We start from the raw sequence: 14,481 nt of genomic DNA, 5'->3' as shown, positions 1-14,481 counted from the left end.
CCTGGAAATCGAAAACACGTCATAGAATTTCTTTCTGCGCTAAAGTATAGCGGATAATATAAACTGTGCGATGGTTGTTTATGTATTGCAACATCTATATGCAGTTGGGCGCAACAAGGCACAAAGCGAGTGTGTGCTGGTTATTATTTTAGTCATAGCGGAGGCCAACCAAACTCCCAATTTCACAGGTGGCGCCACCCACCACCCCGTTTCAAAGTGGTTGCTCATAGTATCCATCCACCAATCTTGTTCTCTTGTTTACATGTGCTGTCGGTCGTACGAGTTGCTACGATGTGTTTGTTTGATCGTGTTTTTGCGTTTGCTGTAATGAATTGTGACATAGTTCGCGTGCACAAAAGTGCCAGAAGATAGCTTGTGTCTCGCTGCAAACTCGCGGTATGCGTGGTGCGCCAGGCAAACGTGGACCAACGATTTTCATGCCATCGAGTGCGTTCCCTTTGTCCGTGGTGGTTCTGGAGAGTTCGGTGGGCGCCGCAAAGAAATGATGCGCATTATTAGCGTTCCGCAGGTCGTCCACTACGCAACTGCATGTATGCGGGAATAACTTTGCAGCTCCGGCAACTTGGAGGGCGCTTTTCGACCGCATCGTACCATTTAAAAGGTGAGTACACGCATGCTGTGCTTGCTTCTCGTGTGTGCTTAGAGTGCCTTGCGAGCGTAAGAAATCGAACTCCCGCGACGACATTGACTGTGCCGATGCTTGCTGAGCGTTGGTTGACATAATTTGCTTGCGCAAGCTTATTGGCTTAATGCTAAATTGAAAGTCTTGGTGAGCGCTTCCTTCCGGTGAGAGGGATTAGGTTCGGCAACAGTCCTCATTTGCGCGAGCTGCCACTTTTCTGCTAAAGTTGGATAATAAAGACTCATCTGCCTCTTTACCTATTCTTACTGCAATGACGTTTCCTCTCTTACTTATGCTTCGAGGTTGAAAATAATGTCTGTTTACGCGGTTGTCGGTTTGTGAGCAGTTATTGGGAAAAAGTATAAATACCATGCAAGTGATCTTGCGCGCGACAGCGACGCGATGTAGATGGTTGTCGCGCTCGCTCGTTCCCTACAAGTCGTACCCCATGCGAGCGGTCTTGCGCGCGACAGAGACGCGATGTAGATGGGTGACGCGCTAGCTCGTTCCGTACAAGTCGTACCCTATGCGAGCGACGACATTGAGAGCCGTCTCCCCGGTGTTGCCGGTATGAGGGCAGCAAATACGCGCCAAAAGTGTGCTTTATTAATTTAGTTTGCGGTGTTTTACTCAAAGGAGCAGCGTAAAACATTTCTTTAAAGTCTTGCAGTAGGTTCTTAACCTTGCACGTATCAAAATAGTCGTTTGCTTGTTCCGTGCAACAAGCGGTAGTACTCGACTGATGTACAATTCCGGCTTCGCGCTATTGTCTGTTCGCTCATAGCACTTCTGGGCGACGAGCGACGAATTCTAGATTTCCAGAACCAGGCGACAAAGAACGAGCGATATGTTCGCGCGACGGCCCGTTTTCTCGCTCAAAGCCGTCGCGCACAAAATCTCCCTCATAGGGTTCGGGCAAAAAAATTTAAGCAATTACGGCTTGCTACTACTACAGCTTACGTTTTGAGACAAGGTGTTTTGACATAACTTTGACATAACTAGAGATGACAAGGGAAAGTTGCTTAACTGATAGAAAAAAAAATGAATTGTTACGTAAACAAACATTTGTTTGTAATGTACTGTAGCTGTAGGTCTTAAAAATTTTATTGTCATGAAGAGGTCCCTATTATCACAATATTCATCAGTAACTTTGACCTTGTGCTCTGTTCCCACCCTGCAGTGGTGCAAACATTGTTTTTGTGACTTTTTCTGTGCTCCTTGCATGTGTTCACAATGACTTCTTTAAAGTGCCACTGCTATAAGTTAACACAGAACCTATCTTGCAGGGGCAAGGCCGTGACCAACAACAGTGTCCACGTCAGGGAGGAGCTATGGCTGCAGCAGCACTGTGTGTAATCGGATGGTCTGGTCAGGTATGACTGAAGTGTATGTGTTTGCAAAAGTAGGATCTCAGTATCATTCGTCAATAAGTTTATGGACATATTACTCAGCAGTGCTTACTAAATAGGCTAAATATCTGCTCAACTTTATTCAACTTGCTGCTTATTTGTGTCTGTAGACATTATGTACACATTACCTTGTTCACTTTAAAGCTAGACCTAACATGTCTTGAGGTTTATTTTTTCTTGCATCAATCACTTGGCTGCACGTTACATTTTATTTTGCTTAGTACACATTATATCTACCTCTTGTTATTTTGTTTTATTGATTTGAAACTTTCCTGTGTTACACCTTTTATATCCACTTTTTTTTTCGTTTAGGCTACACGCTTGTGCAGTTTCTGCACACGTAAGGATTAAAAGTGTAATGGGCCAAATATGTCACAGGTCTAAGCATGCAGCATGGTTACCATTGTTTAACATTGGTATTACAATTATTGTGAGGTTTACTTGCACGAACAAGACTAATTGAAAAAAGTTGGACAAGACAGTGCACTAGACTTCAACTTACAAGCTTTATTCAGAAAACATGCAATGAGGCCCCACCTTATGCTCAAAAATATCTGCAGACAGATGCATAAATAAATGTTCCACATGGGAGGAAACCAAATGCGCAACAAAGCCAATACTGCCCAAAACAAACCATTACAAAGCATTCAGCAGGTTCTTCTCAAGGTACAACAAACACTCCTTTATCAGTTAGTTCCAGTGAAGGAGTGCTTACACATTCATCATCAGCCTTTGAAATGCCAAACACCAAATATTTCCTTATCTAACTGCCTGCCAAACCGTCTGAGCACTTGCTTGTTTTGAAAACACAGGTAGCATTTACGAGCACATCTTCGGCAGTGGTCAGCCAAATGGGCAGTGCCTGCTAGAGTGTTTACAGCGTTCCGGTGCTCCCTAAGCCTCTCATTCAAGAACCTGCCCTTTTGTCCAATACAGCACTTTCTACAGGGAAGTGAAATCTTGTATACCACCTCCACATTGCAGTTAAAAAAGTGGGTGACATGCTCCTTAGTGCATGTACCCTGATTCTCGGCGTTGCTTACCAACCTGCACATTCTTGCGAGCTCTAGTGGCGCTGAAGAAAACACCTACACTGCACTGGTTTGCCACATTGTTTAGGTGATGGGACACCCCATGTACAGATGGCACAGCCACAGGGCACCCACTGGCACGTGCGTTATTGCACCGAGCAGCTGCCAGATTTGTTTTTACCTCTTTAATGAGGCTCCCAGTAGTTGACACCAAAGTGTTATCGAGATACCCGGCCCTACATAAATGGCTCGCTTGTTGCTGAGCGCTGCAGGAAACCTGGTGCACAAGATTTAACCAGAACAGCTCTCGGGCAGCTAGGAGCTATGCATCCTTTAACATGGAGTATGCCAAACGGTAGTCGAGCAAGGGCTTCGTTTTCCTAAGAGAGTATATATAATAAGGAAAGTATGATTTAAAATTATACGAATATCGAATGATTGCAGGTGATCATCTTCTGGCAACTCATGTGTGAACTTGAGTCCTACTGAACACTGTTCGAAAACACCCACAATGTTTTTAACAGCAAAGCCAGCACAACAAGAAAGTCATTAGCACTACCACATTGCCCACTGGACGTGCAGTAACGCATGTCCCAGTGGTAGCCGTGCAGCTCTGCCATACATACACAGGGTGTCCCACCGCCTAGAAGAAAGGTGGCGAACAAGTTTGGTGTAGGCATATTTTCGGCACCACTAATGCTCACAAGAATATGCAAGTTGGTAAACATTGCCGGGCGTCAAAGTACATGCAGAGCATGTCACCTGCTTTGTTAACTGAAATGTAGTGGTGGTATGCTACATTGCACTTCCCTGCGGAAAGTGGTATATTGAACAAACAGGTGCCTGAATGAGTGGCTTGGGGAGTACCGGAAGGCTGTAAATGCTCTCACAGGCGCTGGCTACTTGGCTGATCACTGTTAAAGTACCCATAAGTGCTCCCCATGTTTTCATAGCACACAAGTGCTCAGTCAGTTTGCCAGGCAGTTATATAGGGAAATGTTTGAGGTGTTTTGCATTTCGAAAGCTACTGATGAATGCATAAGCACTCCATCACTGGTACCAGCTAATAAATAAGTGTTGTGTCTTCAGAAAAATCTGGTGAATGCTTTGTAATGGCTTCTTGTGGATGCTTATCAGCTTCTATGTGCATTTCGTTATCCCCTATGTGGCACATTCTTTTATGCATCTGTCTCCACATTAACTGAGCATGCGGTGGCCTGTTTGCATGTTTCTTCTGAATAAAGCTTGTCAGTAGAAGTCTACCGCTTTGGCTAGTCCGACCTTTATTCCGTACGCCTTGTTTGTGCTCGTAACTATGTCGCAGGAGCTGTGTCAACGTCAACTAGCCTAACCTTCTCCATTTTTTCACAATTATTTCTCAAGTTCCCAGAACAATAGACACGAGCTTGAATTTCTTTAAATGGTAAATGAAGGCCAGTATTCACTGTGCTGTAAGTACTACAGCAGTGAAGAGTTTTCTAGTAAGCTTGCTTTCTTTCTCTACATTTATTAATATTCTTCTTAAGCTATACCCATTCATGCAAGTAGGCATTGTGGCAGAGTCTGTGTCCAGTTGCATCGTTTTCGACTTTGTCTATACTGCATAGACCACATAGTTGGTACATAGTTCAGTCTATTGATGCACTATCATTAAATAAGCATGCAGTTTTGCACATGCAAGATTGCCTGCTCGCTATTGCTAAAGCATTTGCTGGTTATTGCTATGTTGCTCATCAAGTGAACTTGATTTCAACAGCACCACACAGAACATCTGTTTGGCAGTGGTGTAATTTTAATAGTGACTATCAGCCAACAAGCTCTAAGTCTACAGCGGTCCAGAAATAATTCTATTACTTTGGGTCTCTCCACATATTTGGTTAGCACAGTGGGCAGTTTTCTATTTATTCTGCTTGGTGCTGTTCACGTGAGAATATTTTCAACTAGCAAGTACAAAGTAATGCTGTCAAAAGCCTTTGATTACTGGGCAAATGAATTGAAAGCATGGTACGTAATCCAAAAAGTATTTTTCACAAAATACTAGTGTCAAGAACAAGCATCATATGCACTGCAACTCATGGTTTTATGTTGGTATGCAGGTATCTCAAGCTAAGGGTGCTTGTGCATGTATTTTCCACATATTAGCTAATGCTTTAGCTACATGAAACTGTCTATGTTCTGGCTGCTGAAGTCAAATTTGTGGTTGATGAACCTGCTTGTTTTTGCTGTGCACTTACATTTCTGTTGTTTCTTAAGGGTTGTAGCCATGTGACAACTGATGTATTGCAGCAATGTCAAAGGTAGCTTCCACCCATTATTGCTACAGTGTGCCAACAGACACCTGTCGCTGTATTGGTGCATTTTCTGAGAACCAGCCGTATCCTCTAGGTGAAATTTGTAGTGTCGTTTTGAGTTTGCCAGTCAGTTCATATAACTTGAGGACAAAATTTACACAGTGAAGGAAGGGAGACCATACAACATGACCAGTGATGACTGAATATTTTGATAGAAGGAATAAAAATAACACTGAATGTGTGCTTATATTGTGCACAAGTTCCTTCAGAAGGAAAATGTGAGTTGTAATACAAAGGCAAAAAATCACAATAAACAGTATATGCGTAAAAAAAGGTGAATAGTCAGACTAATTTCTATCCCTTGTCATCTAGAAATGACGCCTTTTTTCATGCATTCATAATGGGGGCTTGCTCACACGTCTTGTGGTATGCCTCTCTGATTTCTCTTGTCAATTTTTCACCGTGGGTGGAAACAGATAAACTAATTTAATCTGGCCTAAAGCCCTATCGCGGCAATGCACGGCCAAGTCAGACGAGCATGCCGGTCTTCTCAGTAAAATGTGGTGATTTCTTTGGTACATATTTAGTTCCTGGCCTGTCAGCTTCCCAACATTGGAATGCAGTACACTGCCCCTAACACACACTAGACATATTTCGTGGTATGTTTAACCAAGCGTACCTCGCTTGCCTGCTCACTTTTCTCAGTTCACTTGTGGACTGTGCGGCATACCTGCCTACTTTATTTTTTCTCTCGAAATATGTGTGCATAGCATTCCACAAGCGCATTGAGAAAGGCGTCCAGGCAAAGAAGATTTGTATAAATTACCACTAAATATGTCCTGTGTCCGTCATTAGTAGTGTATTCTATGCCTCTGTTCATGTGTGTTTGGTCAAATGCACAGGGTCGTCAACTCTTGGCACGAACACGACTCAGCGTGACCACGCCCCGCGGAGTGCCAGCGTGCATGGCGCAGGGGCGATGTGGAGCTTCGTGTCATCTGCTAAAGTGCGGGAGCACGCCATGCTTTAGCGGATGACACATGACATGAAGTCCCACCTCTAAGCCCCTGTGCGCCTGCGCCGCTTAGCTCCGTTGCACAGCCATGCAATGCGCGCTGGCAATCCGCGGAGTTCGGCCACTCTGCACCATCTTCGTACTAAGAATAGACGGTCTTGTACATGGGGCAGACTGGCCGCTGTATAAGCATGTGCCCAGGAGAGCACCATTATTCACTCAAGGGACAAGCATGCTCGTCCCACTTGACAATGCATTGACACAACTGGTGATGTACGCCAGATTTAGATTGTTCATCTCTTTTGTTTACTTAAGGCAACCGATTGATCAACAATATCACTGAGGCATACCATTTAAAAAAGAGGGACATCTGTCAGCCAGTGCTCATTATGATTGCATTACAAAGAGGAATACTCTCTAAATGACACGGAATAGTGATCACTCCGTGCTTATTTGTTCTATTTTTATGCAAGTACTGTTTATCATGATTTTGTACATTTGTATTGCAACTTGTGCCCTTTGTCTTAAAAGATCGCTTGTGCAGTGCAAGGGCACACGCAGTATAAATATTATCTTAAATTTTTGCACCAAAATTAATGTTGAATTGGTAGCTTTTGTGTCTTGTTGTCTTCTTTCTGTCCCTTGTATCACTCAAAAGGTAAACATTAACGTACACCAACTTTCTTAATTACTTGCCCGTCAGTGTTGATAAACATGAAATGTTGTTTTCAGCCAGAATATTCTTACCATTTCTCATTTCCGGTCAGCATAGTGCTAATCCTTTGGCTTTTTATAAAGCTTGCTAATATGTACTTCTGAATAATGCAAAAGTTAGTTCTAGTTGGTGGTAGCTGAACTTGGACATCATGACAAGTGCAAGGGCACACACACACACAAAGAGACACAGTCTGAACGGGCGCTAGACATCAACTGAAGGGCTTAATGACAAAAAACAGCAACGCACATATTGCGCAAAAACCTACAAAAAGATGTAGAAGGTGCAATTGTCCCTAGAGAGAATTCCGCTGCCGCTGTACTAGCGCTGTACTGTTACAACAAACATTTCAAACCTGGTCGCAGTAAAAGGAGCGTGCACACTGAGTTCTGAAGTTTGAAGTTGTGACGGGACTTGGCGCATTCGTCGCTGCAGTTTAGTCATGACGAAAATATAACTGCTGAGATGAGTGAGTGGTGCGAGTGGTTTTCAGAGCCCACAAGGGAATTCACTTGTTTTCAACCATGCAAGGGTAATCTTACTTTCAAGGCATGTCTCCAATGTTCTTTAGAACAAGGCCATGTAGTGTGTGATGGTGGTGGATTTTGGAGACTGGCGCGCGTAGGTCTCTAGGTAACGTGCTGCACTGTTCTCCGTGTGACACTGCAATCTTGGAGGCCTTGACGTCACTCGTTCTTGCACTGTTCTCTGCATGGCGGTGCGCCTATTTGAATCAATTGTTTCGCTTTCTCTGTTAATTTCATTATTGCAAGGTTAGACTGTACGAAATATGAGTGTTTGCTGCCCTTAAAATGGGAAAATTTTATTAGTTTAATCCTTTACACAAAAATGAATTTCTTGGTGAGGTTGGGTTTAACCCCAGTTTTTTTTAAACTTGTTCGAGGGGCAGAAATAGGAAATTATAGAGTTGCATCAGAAATTGACGGATCATATTGTTTTATACAAGTGCGTTTTAGTGTTAAGAATACTGCTCAGGAAAAAAACACTTCATATCTATTGCAGGTACAGATTGGTGTGGGATTTGTGATGCCACTCAACAAGTGGCATTACATATTCAAGTCTGCTTCCGACGGAAAGTACCCATTAGAGGTGGCATGGCACCTGTGGACACCAGTGCAAGCAGGTGAAAGCAGCCTGACTGGACAGGCCTGCCGGACAATGTGCCGCGCATCTTGGAAGCTTCCGGCAACACCGGAGAAAGTGGCTGCTTTGAAGAGTAAGTCAACAGTCACCTCATTTGAGAAACATAACTGCATATCTACAAGTTATCTGAATGAGTTAGCATTACATGATGTATACAGAGCGACAAGAAATGCCAAAGCAAGAATGAGGCAAGTGCCTATATATTATATCTTTTTCTTCTGCTGTATATGCACTGTGTCTCGACACACAATTTAAATGTCTCTGTGGGTATGAAAAACAGCACAAGATAATTTCGGGATATGGGTTTCCGGCGAAAATTGCCCACAAAGTTTCCCCCATAATCAGTTTCAATTAAAAACAATCAAGAAAGTCGGGTGGCTACACGAGCGGTTAATTTTGACAGGACCTTGATAGCTTGCATTCACCTGCTGCTCATTGTCTTAACAGAAGTGAACATTTAAGCACCTCATTGTCTTTGAAATTTCTAATGTAGACTTGGCATGCGTTATTGTAGCTTTTCACGCTGCAGCTTTCATTTCACTTTTTTTAAATAATGCTTCTCAAGAAAATTGGGTTCCGACACAGCTTGGCAAATTGTATGGTCTAAAAGAAGCTTTTTAAACTACTGCCGTCCAAAGTGTTGACTGTGGTCAACTGATGTGCTGCTTTACAATCTGCAGCATTCACAGCCATGCAATTTCAAAACACTATTCTGATTATTGGGATGTAAAAGTTATAAACAGGGATAAAGTGCCTCGGAAAGGGTGGCCAACGTTTCGTTAGGAGGACCTATCTTCTCAAAGGCTGCCTCGTCATCCTCGGCATGTTGGTTTTAAAGTGTTAGTAGAGTGACGTCACATGCAGTTGTCAGGAGTGGCTGGTTGTAAAGGGAGAGACTTGAAGGAGAATGAGCGCGGTCACCTGATGTCTGTAAGCATGATTCCTAAGACGTAGGAACAATAGTGGGAGTGGGAAGGCGGGGAGAAAAGGAGAAAAAATGAGACCAAGAGGGAAAGAAAGAACAAGAAAAGAAAAAGAAGGGCATAGGAAGGTGTTAGGGAAGCAAGAGGTTAGGGAGCATTCAGGGGTGTCTTTGGCAGCATGTTCTTGTGGCTTTAAAGGAGCCGGTGAGGCGGTCAGTGCTCGAGTAACAAAAACAACCCGAAAAGACATTAGTTGAAAGAATGACTTGAGTAGCATAGCAGCAATGCGTCAGATAATTTAGAAGGAGTTAAGATGGCAGCAAGGAGTCTGGAATGCAGTGCATAGGGTAGCTGGAAGGCAGCGGCACGGTCTTTCTAGGGACGTTAGTCCCAGTAGCTCAACGTAGGTGTCGTCACAGCGGTATGCAGAAGTGGCAATACCCTGTGTGGCTGAGGCTCCGAAGAAGGTATCCTGGCGCCTGGGATTTTGGAATATGTTGGTGAGGGTGTTTCGAAAAAATAGAATAAAGAACAGACAAATATGGGGGCGAACTGAAACTGGAATAACAAATAAGAGGGTGGCATGAGCAAAAGCGGGCGGAAGCAGATGCACATGGGAAAACATATTTATGCGAACATATTTATGGGGATTCTACAGACTTCCTATTGCGCTGCACTGACAGGCCCCACACATACCTACGATACATAGACGACATATTCATAATATGGTGACATGGTCAAGACAGCCTAGATAAATATGTAGGATTTCTAAATTCTTTTCAGCCAACAATAAAATTCGCATCAAAATCTTCAGTGGAGCGCATAAACTTTCTGGACTAAACAATATACATTGACACTGGGACACTAATGACAATGCTGTATGGAAACCTTTTGACAAACAACAGTACCTAGAATATACAAGCCACCATCAAGCCACATTGCAAAGAAGGCATCTTTAAAGGCCAAGCACATGGCTACGTCACATGTGTGTTGAAAACCAAGACTACATAGATAGACTTGATCACCCTAAAGAAACCCTATCAAACGGGAACCACCCAAAGAGTGCCCTTCAGAAAGCCTGCACCGATGCAACCAAACTTGACTGAGCCGACGTGCTCAAGCCCCACCCTAGGATCACAAGAACAGCGCCTCTTCTTACTACTAAATTCTCACACTCCCAAACATGAACAACATCCTCAATAAATACTACCCAATTCTCACCAGCAACCAGAAACAAGATTTTTCCCGCCCTGCCCAGAGTAGTCTTGAGATGCAACACTATAATATTAAGGATATTCTTGTATGTGCCAAACTAAAAACAACAACAAAGTTAGGAACCAGTCCCTGTGGCCGCCCGGGCGCTCTACATGCAAACATATTTAATCTACTACTACAGTATTAAGTACAGCATCAAATTACTCAAACAACGTAACTTCGAGTTTCATCTGCACATCAAGCAATGTAGTCTACTGTCTAGAATGTGCCACTTGTAGCAAATAATACATAGGTGAGACAGGACAAAAAAATCATAAAAGACTGAACGGTCACCGCGCAGATACAAAACAATTTACCTAAAGGAGTGGCCAGCCACTTCAATGAACATGTCATATGTGACAAAGCAAGGCTCTATAGACTACAAATTTCCGCTCACCTCGCTAGAGGAAATATCTGGAATCATACCTCATACACAAGTTTAAATGCCTACATCCAATGGGAATCAATTTAACACAGCAACTTAGAATCTTTAAAAACTTTAAAGCTGTAACTTAAATCGGAAAGCCTCATGTCATCAACCAAGGCGCAAAACACATTGTGCCACCAGCTAAACTTAATTCTTAACCTCACCTATTCCACCGTTTCTAATTTTTACCTGCTTACTACTCAATTTAATATATTCTTTCGTGTTTTAATGTTTATATCAACTGTATGACCCCTTTTCCCATGTACACCTGCCTCCGCCCGCTTTTGCTCATGTAACCCTCCTATTTGTTATTCCACTTTCAGTTCCCCCCTTTTGTCTGTTTTCTATCATATTTTTTGAACACCCTCACCACCACAATCCAAAATCCCAGATGCCAGGATACGTTTTTCTGTGCATCAGTCACACAGGGTATCACCAGCTCTATATACCACTGTGACGACACCTGCGTTGAGCTACTGAGGCTGACATCCCTAAAACACCATGCCTCTGCCTGCCAGCTACCACATACATTGCATCCCAGACTCCTTGTCGCCATCTTAATTTCTTCAACATTACCCGACGCGTTGCTGCTACGCTACTCAAGTCATTCTTTCAACTGATATCTTTTGGGGTCTTTTTTGTTACTCGCACACTGACCGCCTGACCAGTTCTTCTAAAACGGCAGAAAGATGCCGCCAATGACACTCCTGAATGCTCCCTAACCCCTCACTTCCTTAACACGCTCCCATGCCCTTCTTTTTCTTGTCTTTCTTTTTTTGCCTCTTGGCATCTCTTTTTTTCTCCTTTTCTTTTGTTTCTTTTCTCGCCGCCTTCCTATTCTCACGGTCTTGTGCCCTCGTCTTAGGAACCATGCTTACAGACGTCAGACGACAGCGCTCATTCTCCTTAAAGTCTCTCCCTTTACAACCAGCTGCCACTGACAACAACTGCACGTGATGTCACCCTACTAGTCCTTTAAAACTAACATGGCAAGGCTGACCAGGCCACTTTTGACGAAGATAGCTCAAAAGTTGGTCAGCCTTTCTGAGGCACCTCATCCATGTTTATAACCTTCATACCACTGTGTGCTATTCCATCTGTCAGCCGCTTTCTTGATTTTAGATGTTCTGATTATTGAAGTTTGTAAGACATGGCCTATCAGCACTTTCGGCATACTTTCAGTGATCTCATTTTATTTAAGCATAAGAATGAGGAAAGAACTGCTACACAAAGAAAGCACCTCGAACATTAGTCGCATGTACGCTCTGATCTGCATAGCTGATCTTGTTCTACGCAAAGCATCCTAAAATTTTCATGCCTCTTGTCGGTGCCAAGAAAAGCAAGGTGCTGGGCATCATGCGGAATTCCAGCGCTTTCCGCCAGCCTGGATTAGAAAGGAATGTATAGTGTGGCTGTAACTGGCATTCTTCTGCCAAGATTCAATTGTTTTATGGATCAAAGTACCAGGTACTCTTGTAGTCGCATCAACACTCTGCCGAAGATTTCATTTCCTACATAAATATGTTTTTTTTAAACAGACGAGCATGAAAGATTGCTCTGTATTACGTTAAGATGCTTCTTTGGGCTTTTTTTACATTGAAGATGTAGGTTACCTTAGCAAAGTAGCAATATGGAGATTGAAAAGTAGAAAAAAAATGGCAGATCCCATGCACTGTGAGAATCGATGTACACGAAGCACACATTGTTTGCTTTGATTGACAATAATTAACGGTGATGTTAGTGGCAAGTTTGTAATTTTTTCAGTGTTTAGTCCAATACGAAAGTGGCGAGTTGAAGTTAAGCATTACCTTGCATGCACCACTTCTGTTTGTCTGCATAGCCCACAGAACACACAGGGAGATGTGTTTGCTTGAGGCGTTGTTGCGAGTCATTGTTCATAATCTCTGAGAAGGAATGGAGCGTTGTCATTGCCTCACATGGCGCACCGCATCATGGCAGAAATATTAAACTTTAATTGAATTATGAGGCTGTGCATACTTCAATTAGCTATTGTAATTGTATGTATACAATGTATACATAAATTCGCGGTCTGCACTACATTTCACTGCGTAGCGAAGACGCTCCTGTTCTCTGTGACACTTCTTTCAAGTCTGGGTGTCCTCGACGTCGAGTGCACGCCTTGCTGGCGCGTGTTAATGGGCTCCTTCTACATACATGGCGAACACACTGTTGAGATTCCAGCTCAAAGCGCTCTCTTCAGACTAAGGACGATTCTAATGTTTACACTATCACAGCCCAGCAGCTGCATTTTTCTCGCATAGAAATTAAAACCAGCACAGCACGTGCAATACACACTAACGGTGAAATGCTGGGGCAGCAGCGCCGGTCAGGATGTGCAGAGGTGAGCGCCATCTAGTAATGTTGCAAGAAATCCAACGGCAGGCATGACAAGACCATAGCAGCTGCAGCGCCCGTAATGTTGGGAGAAGAGGCAAAAAAAGCTTCACTTTAAAACATTAGTTGCCATCATTTGCAGCTAAATAAAGCTTGCAAGCCAGCCATTATACAGCTTTTACATGAAATCTTTTATGCCTGTATGGCAAATGCTAAAGTTACGACTTCCTCACCAACTGCACGAGCAACAAGTAAAGCTAACAAATGATAGAATGGACAAATCAGACAGCTTGCACCTTGCATCTCCCCTGCATGCGTTAGAGACAGTGTAGCCAAATTGTGGCTCTCTGAATTTGACAGGAATTTGGGTGGTTGAAGAGCAGACAAATTATGCAAAATCAGAAGCCAAATATCCACCCCATAAGGCTTTGAGTACAGCTCCCATGTGTCTAAATTTTGCAGTTAAGCCAACCTCCAGATGAGAAGAGGCGTGGCTTTGGCAAAAAACATACAAAAATTCCATGTAAATCTGCAAAACAATGTGATGCATGGTGTATGCATACTCACTGCAAATAAACCTGTGCTGGCTTGCGTCCTGGGTAGCATGTTTGTGTGTGACATTTGCTGCATTTTGTTATCTTAAACTTTTTTTGAAGTGATTAGAGCAGATTTCCTTCATTCACTTATTGCTAGAAATCATTGGAAAAACAATTTACTTATATATTTATTGCACTCTCCTTTTAGACTGCCTGGCGAAATACATAAGTGACCATCCAATGATGCCACCTGCACCACATCCGGAGAACCACCTTGCTTCCCTGCGAAAGCACCTTTGGAGCTCTCTTTTACACAAGCAGGACGCCAGAGCAAGCGAGTGGAAAAGTAAATACAGTACAAGTCCAGTGATGCTTTTTCAATAAAGTGTGATGATATGCTACGTAGTATGGTGCTTTACATATTGATTTGTTATGGCATGAAAATAGCCGCATCTTGGCAACATGTATATACAGACTGTACACTTCACAAGACTCAACATCACATAAAGATAACCCGTCATGAGCTTCCGAATGGCAATGGCTGCTCCTTCAATTCATCACACAACTTGCCTTTGACGTGCTGCGCCCACGATGATATCCAACCCAGTGCCCACCGTGCCACCCATCACCCACCGTGCCGCCCAGCACCCACTGTGCCCAGCAACCACCATGCTGCCCAGCACCCGCCGTGCCCAGCAACCACCATGCCGCCCAGCAC

General features: G+C 43.4%; 1 protein-coding gene across 1 annotated transcript; it reads left to right on the top strand.

The window, feature by feature from the left end:
- Positions 1 to 248: 248 nt before the first annotated feature.
- On the top strand, positions 249 to 14,168 carry LOC142584918 (BEN domain-containing protein 5-like). The gene is made up of 4 exons (XM_075695266.1): positions 249 to 622; positions 1,930 to 2,016; positions 8,128 to 8,341; positions 13,972 to 14,168. Exons 2-4 carry the CDS (start codon positions 1,975 to 1,977, stop codon positions 14,145 to 14,147), a joined length of 432 nt encoding a protein of 143 aa, XP_075551381.1. The 5' UTR covers positions 249 to 622; positions 1,930 to 1,974; the 3' UTR covers positions 14,148 to 14,168.
- Positions 14,169 to 14,481: the final 313 nt, after the last annotated feature.

This window comes from Dermacentor variabilis, chromosome 6 (genome assembly GCF_050947875.1).
Source record: "Dermacentor variabilis isolate Ectoservices chromosome 6, ASM5094787v1, whole genome shotgun sequence".
Classification (NCBI taxonomy): domain Eukaryota; kingdom Metazoa; phylum Arthropoda; class Arachnida; order Ixodida; family Ixodidae; genus Dermacentor; species Dermacentor variabilis.
The sequence above is the reverse complement of the archived record's forward strand: the minus strand, read 5'-3'. Positions and strand labels throughout refer to the sequence as shown.

Excerpts from the sequence above, each read along its gene's own strand:
- LOC142584918 (XM_075695266.1), top strand. The coding sequence starts at position 1,975 with ATGGCTGCAGCAGCACTGTGTGTAATCGGATGGTCTGGTCAG. Across the intron at positions 2,017-8,127 it reads TAATCGGATGGTCTGGTCAG|GTACAGATTGGTGTGGGATT; the intron begins GTATGACTGAAG and ends TATCTATTGCAG. Across the intron at positions 8,342-13,971 it reads GAAAGTGGCTGCTTTGAAGA|ACTGCCTGGCGAAATACATA; the intron begins GTAAGTCAACAG and ends CTCTCCTTTTAG.